This window comes from Pleurodeles waltl, chromosome 9 (assembly GCF_031143425.1).
Source record: "Pleurodeles waltl isolate 20211129_DDA chromosome 9, aPleWal1.hap1.20221129, whole genome shotgun sequence".
In the NCBI taxonomy this organism is placed as follows: domain Eukaryota; kingdom Metazoa; phylum Chordata; class Amphibia; order Caudata; family Salamandridae; genus Pleurodeles; species Pleurodeles waltl.
Window position 1 is genome coordinate 389,712,317 of NC_090448.1, and position 12,857 is coordinate 389,725,173.

Here is a 12,857-nt window from a genome sequence, read left to right on the forward strand (position 1 = left end):
TGCATGTATACTTTTCAAGTTATTGACAAATAGCGGTTTTAAAAGTGGATACTTAGTGCAATTTTCACAGTTCCTAGGGGAGGTAAGTTTTTGTTAGGTTTACCAGGTAAGTAAGACACTTACAGGGTTCAGTTCTTGGTCCAAGGTAGCCCACCGTTGGGGGTTCAGAGCAACCCCAAAGTCACCACACCAGCAGCTCAGGGCCGGTCAGGTGCAGAGTTCAAAGTGGTGCCCAAAACACATAGGCTAGAATGGAGAGAAGGGGTGCCCCGGTTCCGGTCTGCTTGCAGGTAAGTACCCGCGTCTTCGGAGGGCATACCAGGGGGGTTTTGTAGGGCACCGGGGGGGACACAAGCCCACACAGAAATTTCACCCTCAGCAGCGCGGGGGCGGCCGGGTGCAGTGTAGAAACAAGCGTCGGGTTCGCAATGTTAGTCTATGAGAGATCTCGGGATCTCTTCAGCGCTGCAGGCAGGCAAGGGGGGGATTCCTCGGGGAAACCTCCACTTGGGCAAGGGAGAGGGACTCCTGGGGGTCACTTCTCCAGTGAAAGTCCGGTCCTTCAGGTCCTGGGGGCTGCGGGTGCAGGGTCTCTCCCAGGCGTCGGGACTTTGGATTCAAAGAGTCGCGGTCAGGGGAAGCCTCGGGATTCCCTCTGCAGGCGGCGCTGTGGGGGCTCAGGGGGGACAGGTTTTGGTACTCACAGTATCAGAGTAGTCCTGGGGTCCCTCCTGAGGTGCTGGATCTCCACCAGCCGAGTCGGGGTCGCCGGGTGCAGTGTTGCAAGTCTCACGCTTCTTGCGGGGAGCTTGCAGGGTTCTTTCAAGGCTGCTGGAAACAAAGTTGCAGCCTTTCTTGGAGCAGGTCCGCTGTCCTCGGGAGTTTCTTGTCTTTTCGAAGCAGGGGCAGTCCTCAGAGGATGTCGAGGTCGCTGGTCCCTTTGGAAGGCGTCGCTGGAGCAGGATCTTTGGAAGGCAGGAGACAGGCCGGTGAGTTTCTGGAGCCAAGGCAGTTGTCGTCTTCTGGTCTTCCTCTGCAGGGGTTTTCAGCTAGGCAGTCCTTCTTGTAGTTGCAGGAATCTAATTTTCTAGGGTTCAGGGTAGCCCTTAAATACTAAATTTAAGGGCGTGTTTAGGTCTGGGGGGTTAGTAGCCAATGGCTACTAGCCCTGAGGGTGGGTACACCCTCTTTGTGTCTCCTCCCAAGGGGAGGGGGTCACAATCCTAACCCTATTGGGGGAATCCTCCATCTGCAAGATGGAGGATTTCTAAAAGTTAGAGTCACCTCAGCTCAGGACACCTTAGGGGCTGTCCTGACTGGCCAGTGACTCCTCCTTGTTACTTTCTTTGTTCCCTCCAGCCTTGCCGCCAAAAGTGGGGGCCGTGGCCGGAGGGGGCGGGCAACTCCACTAAGCTGGAGTGCCCTGCTGGGCTGTGACAAAGGGGTGAGCCTTTGAGGCTCACCGCCAGGTGTCACAGCTCCTGCCTGGGGGAGGTGTTAGCATCTCCACCCAGTGCAGGCTTTGTTACTGGCCTCAGAGTGACAAAGGCACTCTCCCCATGGGGCCAGCAACATGTCTCTGGTGTGGCAGGCTGCTGGAACTAGTCAGCCTACACAGACAGTCGGTTAAGTTTCAGGGGGCACCTCTAAGGTGCCCTCTGTGGTGTATTTTACAATAAAATGTACACTGGCATCAGTGTGCATTTATTGTGCTGAGAAGTTTGATACCAAACTTCCCAGTTTTCAGTGTAGCCATTATGGTGCTGTGGAGTTCGTGTTTGACAGACTCCCAGACCATATACTCTTATGGCTACCCTGCACTTACAATGTCTAAGGTTTTGTTTAGACACTGTAGGGGTACCATGCTCATGCACTGGTACCCTCACCTATGGTATAGTGCACCCTGCCTTAGGGCTGTAAGGCCTGCTAGAGGGGTGTCTTACCTATACTGCATAGGCAGTGAGAGGCTGGCATGGCACCCTGAGGGGAGTGCCATGTCGACTTACTCGTTTTGTCCTCACTAGCACACACAAGCTGGCAAGCAATGTGTCTGTGCTGAGTGAGAGGTCTCCAGGGTGGCATAAGACATGCTGCAGCCCTTAGAGACCTTCCTTGGCATCAGGGCCCTTGGTACTAGAAGTACCAGTTACAAGGGACTTATCTGGATGCCAGGGTCTGCCAATTGTGGATACAAAAGTACAGGTTAGGGAAAGAACACTGGTGCTGGGGCCTGGTTAGCAGGCCTCAGCACACTTTCAATTGTAAACATAGCATCAGCAAAGGCAAAAAGTCAGGGGGCAACCATGCCAAGGAGGCATTTCCTTACAGTGTGCATTTATTGTGCTGAGAAGTTTGATACCAAACTTCCCAGTTTTCAGTGTAGCCATTATGGTGCTGTGGAGTTCGTGTTTGACAAACTCCCAGACCATATACTCTTATGGCTACCCTGCACTTACAATGTCTAAGGTTTTGCTTAGACACTGTAGGGGTACCATGCTCATGCACTGGTACCCTCACCTATGGTATAGTGCACCCTGCCTTAGGGCTGTAAGGCCTGCTAGAGGGGTGACTGACCTATACTTGCATAGGCAGTGAGAGGCTGGCATGGCACCCTGAGGGGAGTGCCATGTCGACTTACTCGTTTTGTTCTCACTAGCACACACAAGCTGGTAAGCAGTGTGTCTGTGCTGGGTGAGGGGTCTCTAGGGTGGCATAATACATGCTGCAGCCCTTAGAGACCTTCCCTGGCATCAGGGCCCTTGGTACTAGAAGTACCAGTTACAAGGGACTTATCTGGATGCCAGGGTCTGCCAATTGTGGATACAAAAGTACAGGTTAGGGAAAGAACACTGGTGCTGGGGCCTGGTTAGCAGGCCTCAGCACACTTTCAATTCAAAACATAGAATCAGCAAAGGCAAAAAGTCAGGGGGTAACCATGCCAAGGAGGAATTTCCTTACAGCAGACTTTATGTATAATGTGTAGAGAAAGAAACCAGGAACACTTCTTCCTGCCCCTCTGACACCATACAACAAGCACATCACAGACTTCCTATGTTTACAAAGAACATTCATCAGCTGAGCTTGGTTCTAACACTGCGATTTCAAGACACAAACTTTCACTACAACACTTTGGGCCAGGCAGGCACTGCTCACATTGCAAGCAGTGATCTGTAAATAAATGAAAAAGCACACAAATAAGCACACGCCTCCCCCTTTTAAATAAGAACAAGCAAATATAGATTATCAACCATTATGTACACAATTTTGTCTCTTACCAATGGGCGATGAAAACACATGTTTTTACGAGTAAGTGTGCCATAGTCTTTTCTTAGCCTGACTTATGCCTGTATTTCCCTGCATACTTTGTGAATCGGGTTAAATGTCTACATACCTTAGTGACTCCAGCCAACGAGGTCTCATCAAGGCTTCCCAGACTCATAAAGCAATACTGGAAGCTGCAAGTATGAGTGCATTACACTGGTGGTGCTGGTAACATGATACCACGTAACATAACAAACCTACATAACTGAACACTTTATTTCCAAACTCAAATGTAGTTCAAGTCGCATTTAGATAGTCACCACAACATAATGTATTCCTCATGTCAAGACCGTTTGGCTTTTCAGTGCTTTTTTTTTTTATGTAAGACTTCTGCTCTGAAGCTAAACAGGCACTAACTTTTCCTCACTTAAAGTTTAACAGATTTTTGCCTGGGAACCATTTTTTCCCCTGAATGCGTTTGATACAGTGTGGGCGATATTTAAAATATCTATGCTGTGACGTAATAAGTCATGAATATTCTTTGGACAACGTGAGTCGGGCTGGGCAGCCCTCCCTTCTCGAGGTACTGGAAAAGGGAAAGGCACAAACAGAAGCGCATGGCAAGGAAGGAGGGGCACCCAGACTGTTGAAGGAAGGGCACGAGACTTCAAGTGGGCATGCCAAGGAAGGGCACTGAGACTGTGGAAGTAATATTTTTGGAACTCAAACTTCACCTCAACTGTCTTTTCTGGTACAAAGCGTGCCAGTGAATAGCAGTGCAGGCTCAGACAGACACAGAAAGCATGAATCAGATTTAAGTATACAACCAGATATGGAAAACTCATATGTTCTGATTTTTTTATTTAATCCTTTTCTGTGGTACGTAATACTGTGATCACTGTTCATAAAATGATAGCAAATGCAGGAGGTTGATTTTATTGAATGAACTAACAATATTCGTTTGCTGGGTTTGACTCTTAATAGCTAGGAATGGCAAGACTGAGCACAGACTAGAACAAGTTCATGCTGTATGAAACATGAGCTCCAAGGGGAGAGACGAGGAAATAAAACGTAGTTCACCCACACTGAAGTACATCAGCAATCATGCAACAATCCAAGTAACAGTTTGCAAGGCGTGACAAACACACCCTCGAAGCGGGACAAACGTAAAGCACTCACCAATTACATGAAGTGATTTTTTTTTTTTTAAAGGCAGGCCCAGGAACAAATGAAAATGAAGGGCTTGAGATGGATGTGATTAAAAGTCCACAACACTTACAACAGGTCAAAGCATTTGCACATTCGATCTAAAAAGAGAGCACATCTGAGGTTTCATCTATCACTGAGCTGCATTCTGGAATTGATGGACATTTTTTTGCTGCCCTAATCTACAGTGCAGTTTGCTCTTTTAATCTGAGGCTGCCTGCCTCTGGAAACAGTGTGCTTCATGTTTTTTTTTTTTTTTTTTTTTTTTTTTTTAATAAAGAGGGGAAATATTATGGAGTTTGTCAACAATAAAAGTCAAATATTTTTTGTACATGTAGTCTTGGCCATAAGTGGCTTCTGAAAATCTTTCGTCACTTTAGGATTTGTGCTAATGATCTAAATACGGCTTACATTAATTCTACAGTTAAAGTAATCCCTTTTTCCCACTACCATCTGACAGTTCATTCTGCAGTAAACGCCTATGTTTGATAGTTGGTACAGAAAGTTCTTATGGTGTTCGACTGCCATTTGGGTAAGAGGGATCTTTTCTTATGGCTTACATTTTTTTGCAGAAGTCCCTTCTAAGCTTTGGTGTTCACATAGGATTTCAAGACAGAGTGCACTGTTTTTCTGTAAGCGTGTGCTGCATATCTGTACACCTTTATTTAATTTTACAGTTTCAAAGAGAGGCCTTTTAGAAGTTACAGTCCCTGGCTTCCGCATAATTGCTGCCTTTTTAAAACGAAAATAAGTTACTTTTGTATGGGTATATAAAAACCTTAATTCTCTTGAAGCGTTCTGCGATTCCACACACAATTGGACTGTTCATTGTTTGAGTTAATTTAAGATTTCTACCATTAAGCAAGATTACAAGTAATGTACATTTTCTGCCTGTGAAAGGCTTATTATAAGTTTGAGTTTTCTCTTCCCCTCTAGCTACACAGTCAGCACAATGGTATGCGTGGGGTCCCCCGAACATGCAGTGCCGCCTCTGTGCCTCATGCTGGATCTACTGGAAGAAGTATGGGGGGCTGAAGACTCCCACACAGCTAGAGGGTGCTGCACGAAGTGTGACGGTAAAGAAACTGATCTCTTTAAATACTCTGTTTCTTATACAAAGTTGCAAGAACACTGGCTGGCATATAGTGATGTTTCTATTTTAGGCAGACATGTTGTGGACCCGACGTACCTGCACAGATTAAGGTGGCTGTCTGGCCCATGCTCTGAACTACTCAAACCAGAATGTTAAACATTGTAGTCCTGGGATGGGCAGATGCCCTTACAAAGGTTTTCGGATTATCTGAATTCACCTGTTCTACAATGTCTTTTCTTTGCCTCTTGTTCCCAACTTGGTTCATAAGCTCAAAAAACAGCAGAAAGCACCAAATGGTACTGGCAGACTTTCATTGAATCAAATGATTTTACTGCATTGTTGTGCTTGAGTATTTATATTCTGTTACCTTTCTCACAAAGTAGGCTTCTCTGCTGATTTTACACATGGTCAGGGTTTAGGGTACTCCCAAACAATTCCTGAGCTTACCTTTTTGGTGCCTTGAGTTTGACTACAGCTATGTTTGTGTCTTAGAGTGAGATTAGTATTCCAGTAGCAACATGAAATCCCTCACCTGAAGATATATTAGAGCAGTATACTTTTGTTTCTAGGCTCTGGGAAATCAAATTAATCCTCTAACCCCTGTTTTTTGTACAAGTCATTTTATTGGTTTTTCTCTGGACTGTTTCTGGTATCCAGAGAAATTGCTGTAAGAGTTACATGGTCTTAGAATTTCCAAGTTTTAATATGTTTTGCCAAGAGACTTTGATGGGGGCTTCTAGTTGCAAATTCCTTACCTTAGAATTTCCCTCAGGCGTCAGACTGGATCTGGAGATTTTTCTTTGAGCAGTACCCTTGCGTGGCGTCTGTGGACACCGCGGGCGTCATTGCCATCGTGGTCGCCGTGATGATGTCGAGTGTCATATATAGAAGCCGCCTCAGCTCGGTGACGTCAGTTCTTTTCAATCCACAACATGCGCTGATCTGGAGAGAGCTACCCTAGGTCAAATTTTGACCAACGTCGACACTTATGTTGAGTGTTTGGTGCTTCGACCAGGTCCCTGAAGACCGGTGTCAAGCTTTGTGTGGCTTGTCATCACATGATGTCGGTGACAAATCCACACTGGGTGTATTTGTGGTTCCTGGAGCACAACCACGACCTGAATTTGTGCTCCAAGTTGTGGACCATGCACCCAAAGGCTTTGAGGGAGTGCCTGATGCACGACTCCGCATCATTCCTGGTCTCGCTCGAGAGGAAGGTCTCGTCGTCCTCCAAGTCGGGTTAGTCAGGTAAGAAGTAGTTAAGGAAGGCTAGGTATCCTTCGACTTCACCCTGTCGCTCATCTGATGTGACACGGGAGGAGCTCTAGGCTGCCGTCCTCAGAGCCAACATCTGGGTCCCCTCCCCGACTTTCTGGGAGCCGGAGCGACCCCTGCCCAATCGAAAATTCTGTGAGGCCATGTGTCTCATTTTTGGGCAGTCCGAACCCCTTTCGGTACCTTCGGGCCCCAGGTGTTTGGCTGGGGGACCTTTGGGTTCTGCACTGGTGGCTCCAGCCACAGCCCCAGAGGACCCCTCCGGATCCGCTACCAGATCTGTACCGATGCCGATCATACCTTTTGAGACCTTCTCTGGCGCCGGTTTGATCCTCTGCGCTCCCAACGTCAGTTGTGCCCATGATTGACGTTGACGCGATCCTAATCCCCGACGACTGTCAGAGCTGCGTCGGCCACCGCCACCCTCTTCTTTGATGGGATCTCTTCACCCCAGGTTAGATTCAGACCCTTATTCTTATGGGTTTGAATACAGGGAAGGATTGGAAGGGTCCCTTGACCCATATGAATACTAGGACGACCCTAATATGGACTGGGCACAGGAATACTTCTCCAGAGGCTGGCATGCTTTCTTCTCCTACCGTGGCTATGGTGGAGGGAGCCTCATATTCTATGGTGGTCAGTAGGGCGGATGAGGTCCTTGGACTTGAGCTGCCTACTGTTGAAGTTTGGTCTAATCTCTTGACGGAGGTGCTTCAACCCAGGGGCTTTCACATCTGAGCCTCTCCTATCTTTCAATGAAGCCCTCACTGATGTCCTTCTGGGTACTTGGTCCAGGCCCGCACAGGTGCTGCCGTGAACATGACGATCGCTCACCATCATCATCCCACCCCGAACAACCCTACATTCTGTCCCAACACCCCACGTCTTAGCACCTTGTTATCCAGGCATCCTCTTCATCTGGCGTATTCCCTTCCACACCTTTAGATCAGGAATCAGACTGGACCAACTTGGGAAGATGATGTTTTCTTCCTCCAGTCTGGCGTTGCGGTCAGTGAACACTGCATGCCCTTTGGTCCGTTATACTCACTCCCTGTGGGATGCGGTCATGCACATCTTGCCCCAGATACCGAAGGTGGCCTGGACTGTCCTCTCCCAAGCAGTTGCTGATGGGAGAGATGCAGCGAAGTTCACTATTTGATGTGGGCTGAACACAGCCGACTCACTAGGTAGATCAGTGGCATTGACAGTGGCCTTGAGGCGCCAAGCCTGGTTGAGGACATCTGGTTTCTCAGGGGATGTCCAACCGACCCCTGGACCATGTCCTTTGATGGCACCTGTCTCTTTGGAGACAAGGCAGATTCTGTGCTTGAGAGGTTCAAGGACTCCCGGGCTGTGGCTCGGTCCTTTGGCCTTTCGACTGCCCCTCATCCCCAACAGTCCACCTTTCGCCGCCACGGAAGGGGTTCCCTGTTGCGTCACTTTCCCAGCCACCGTGCCACCTATGCTGATCAGCCACTGAGTGGCCTGAGATGCGGAATCCCACGGGCTCGTGGGACTGGAAACCAGAGGTCTGCCAAGTCCAACCCTGCTGCAGCCTCCAAGCCTTCCTAGTCCATCCGACCACTCAAGACTAGTTGGTGGCAGTATTTGCCATCACCTGCCCCACTGGGAATCCATCACTACGGACAGGTGGGTTTCGCAGATCGTCCGAAAAGGCTACTCCCTCCCCTTTGAGGATCATCTGGCTCTTCTCCGCAAGGAGGTTGTGGCTCTCTTGACCAAGGAAGCCATAGAGAGGTCCCTGCGCCAGAAGTAGGTTGTGGTTATTATTCCTGCTGCTTTCTAGTGCCCAGAAAGTACAAGGGCTTACGTCCTATCCTAGACCTTCGGGCCCTCATTCTCTTCCCCAAAAAGGAGGAGTTCAAAATGCTTACCCTGACTCGGGTCCTGTCTGCCTTGGACCCAGGAGACTGGATGGTTGGGCTTACAGGACGCTTATTTCCATATCCCCGTCTTGCCTGCCCACAGACACCTACGATTCGTGGTTGGTCACGAGCACCTTCAATTTACTGTGCTTCCCTTTGGCCTTACCAGTGCCCCTCAGGTGTTCACAAAAGTGATGGCGGTTGTTGCAGCTCATCTGCGCAGGTTGGAGGTTTCAGTTTTCTCCTACCTCGATGACTGGCTGTTGAAGGCGGACACGCCCCCAGAAAATCATCTCCCACCTTCAGACTACAGTGAACCTTCTGCACACGCCGGGGTTCCCTATAAACATGCCGAAATCACACCTGACTCCCTCTCAGACGCTCGCTTTCATCAGGGCTGTTCTGGACACAGTGAAGTTTTGGGCCTATGCTCCCAAAAAGCGAGTCCAGGATATTCAGGCTATGATTCAGATATTTCAGACTATATTCTGGGGTTTGTTGAGAATGACTGAGGCTGCTAGGTCTTATGGCCTCCTGCATCCTGGTAGTGACACATGCCAGATGGCATGTGTGGGCTCTGCAGTGGGACCTGAAGTTCCAGTGGGCGCAGCATCAGAGAAATCCAGATCTTGGAGGGGACTGCAAAAGACATGAAGTGGTGGCTTTTGAATCAGGATTGGGTCAACTGCAGATCCCTCTCCCTTTCTCAACCAGATGTCAGTAGTGACAGATGCGCCACTCTTGGGATGGGGTGGCCATATGGGAGAGGTGGAGATCAGAAGTCTCCGGCGGAGTCTGGACTCCACATCAATCTTTTGGAGCTCCGTGCGATCAGGCTTGTATTGAAAACATTCCTTCCCTCTCTCAAAGGGAAAGTGGTGCAGGTGTTCACGGACAACACTGACGCCATGTGGTACTGCAACAAACAGGGCACATTGTGGTCCTGGAATCTGTCAGGAGGCTCTGCGCCTCGGGATATAGCTGTCACATCAGGGCATTTTCCTGGGGTTTCAACATCGGACGGGCTCTCTGAAAGCCAGAGCAGGCGAACTCAGTTGTGATGCATAGCCGATCACGAATGATGTCGCCAACCGGAAGTGGCGCAAGGTCTCTTTCAGCAGCAAGGAGAGCCTTGAATAGATCTGTTCACCTCTGTAGAGAACACACAATGTCAGCTTTTTTTCGTGTTGGAGTTTCCACGGCGGCACTTAATCGCTGACGCTTTTCGTCTTGTGTGCGACTCCAGCCTCCTGTACTCCTTTCCGCCTACACCACTTACGTCCAGAGTTCTGAAGAAGATCAAGAACGACCAGGCCCAAGTAATCTTGGTGGCTTCTGACTGGGCATGGAGAGTATGGTATCCAGAGCTACCGAGCATGGCCACCGATCTTCAACTCAGACTGCCCACCCGAACCTGTCCAATCTTCGCCTTCATGAGTGGAGATTGAGCGGCAGCAGTTGACTGCTTGTGACCTTCCACCCGAAGTATGTGGTGTTATCTTGGCAGCCAGGTGTCCCTCCACCAAAACGATATACACCTGTCGTTGGAATAATTTCTGTGGCATGGTGTACCAACAAGTCTGTTGATCCCCTCTCTGCTCCTCTTTCTGAGGTTCTTTTGTTCATTCTTTCTTTGGCCCAGCAGGGCTCTGCTTTGTGCACCCTTTAAGGTTACTTATCGGCTATCTCAGACTTTCTTAAATTGCCTGATCAACCTTACCTTTTTAAGTCTCCTATTGTTGGTAGATTCCTTAAGGGCCTCATACATTTGTTTCCTCCCACTCTGTTAATCATGCCTCAGTGGGATTTCAATCTTGTCCTTACTTTCTTGATGTGTGCTCCTTTTACACAATTGTCCCTTACAGCTCCTTACTTTCAAAAGTTTTTCTTGTTGCCATCACCTCTGCTTGCAGAGTGAGTGAGCTTCACGCTCTTTCTTCCAAGCCCCCATTTTTGTCTGCACCCTGACAAAGTGGTGTTACGCACTAGGGCCTCATTCCTTCCCAAAGTAGTTACACCTTTTCAGGTAGGCCAGTCCATCACTTAGCCTACTTTTTACGCACCTCCACATCCTTCTCATGAAGAGGGGAGACTCCACCTCCTGGATCCAAAAGGAGGATTGGCGTTCTACCTCAATCGTACTAAAGATTTCCAGGTGGATTGTAGGAAGTGGATGATTAACTTTTTGTTGGATATGTGGTTGCAAAGAAAGGGAAGGTGGTGCAAAAGCTACTACTTTGCATCAAAATGTGTTACGCTTTGGCAAAGAAGCAACCCCCATGAGGGCTTGCGTGCTCATTCCACCAGAGCAACTGCTGCTACCACAGCGTTAGCACGCGGAATTCCTGTCCTGGATATCTGCCAGGCAGCACCGTGGGAATCCATGCACAAGTTGACTAAACATTATTGCCCGGACAGTCGGGTCCACAGGGACGGCTACTTTGGTCATTCGGTCCTGCAGGACTTTCTAGTATGATCTTGGTTCGCAGCCCACCACCGAGGATGGCATTGCTTGGATATCTATTCTAAAGTAAGGAATCTGCAACCAGAAGTCCCTATGAGATGAACAAGTTACATACCTTCGGTAACAATTTATCTGGTTATTGATTCTAGTTGCAGATTCTTTACCGACCCACCCATCCTCCCCGCTTGCGAACTGATTTCTAGGAACAGGGATTCCACATTCAGGGCCTTAGCTCTGGCGCATCATTTTCAGTGTTCTTCATGGCTCTGTGCTTTGGCGTGGAAAGTCATGAAAAGAAACTGACGTCACCATGCTGAGGCAGCATCTATATACGACTCCCGACATCGTGGCAACCACGACACCAACAATGCCTGTGGTGTCGACTGACGCCACCTAATGACGTGCAAGAGTACTGCTCGAAGAAAAATCTCCGGGTACAGGCTGGCGCCTGGGGAAAAATCTAAGATAAGGAATCTGCAACTAGAATATGTCTCTACCAGATAAATCGTTACTGAAGGTAAGTAACTTGTTCGTTACGAATTGACATGCAGTTTGTGACACCTTTTCATGTGGTGCTCAAACTGTGATTGACAGTATTTTACATAGGTCATGTTTTTTTTTTTTACAGTAATGTTCCAAGATCACAATTCTATTAGTGCATGGTGTCGGAAAGGCCCCTTTTTGACACGGTCACTGTAGGAAGTTGGCTCTGTATGTGCTATTTCAAAGTAAGGAATAGCATGCACAGAGTCCAAGGGTTCCCCTTAGAGGTAAAATAGTGGTAAAAAGAGATAATACTAATGCTCTATTTTGTGGTAGTGTGGTCGAGCAGTAGGCTTATCCAAGGAGTAGTGTTAAGCATTTGTTGTACATACACATAGACAATAAATGAGGTACACACACTCAGAGACAAATCCAGCCAATATGTTTTGTTATAGAAAAATATCTTTTCTTAGTTTATTTTAAGAACCACAGGTTCAAATTTCACATGTAATAGCTTGTTTGGAAGGTATTGCAGGTAAGTACTCTAGGAACTTTGAATCATTACATTAGCATGAATACTTTTGTCATAGAACACAATAAGCTGTTTTAAAAGTGGACACTTAGTGCAATTTTCACAGTTCCTGGGGGAGGTAAGTTATTGTTAGTTTTCACAGGTAAGTAAGTCACTTACAGTTCTCAGTTTTTGGTCCAAGGTAGCCCACCGTTGGGGGTTCAGAGCAACCCCAAAGTTATCACACCAGCAACTCAGGGCCGGTCAGGTGCAAAGGTCAAAGAGGTGCCCAAAACACATAGGCTATAAATGGAGAGAAGGGGGTGCCTCGGTTCCAGTCTGCCAGCAGGTAAGTACCCGCGTCTTCGGAGGGCAGACCAGGGGGGTTTTGTAGGGCACCAGGGGGGACACAAAGTAGCACAGAAAGTACACCCTCAGCAGCGCGGGGGCGGCCGGGTGCAGTGTGCAGACACGCGTCGGGTTTCCTTCAGGTTTCAATGGGAGACCAAGGGGTCTCTTCAGCGATGCAGGCAAGGGGGGGGGCTCCTCGGGGTAGCCACCACCTGGGCAAGGGAGAGGGCCTCCTGGGGGTCACTCCTGCACAGAAGTTAAGTTTCTTTAGGGGTTGGGGGCTGCGGGTGCAGGGCCTTTTCCAGCCGTCGGGAAATGAAGTTCAGA

General features: G+C 48.4%; 1 protein-coding gene across 2 annotated transcripts in view; it reads left to right on the forward strand.

The window, feature by feature from the left end:
• MTA2 (metastasis associated 1 family member 2) overlaps positions 1-12,857 on the forward strand; it is a 524,852-nt gene that overhangs the window by 203,112 nt on the left and 308,883 nt on the right. For both annotated transcript variants that reach the window (XM_069207047.1, XM_069207046.1), the window contains exon 13: positions 5,404-5,543. In XM_069207047.1, the coding sequence (XP_069063148.1) occupies positions 5,404-5,543 (140 nt within the window). The remainder of the gene's footprint in view (positions 1-5,403; positions 5,544-12,857) is intronic.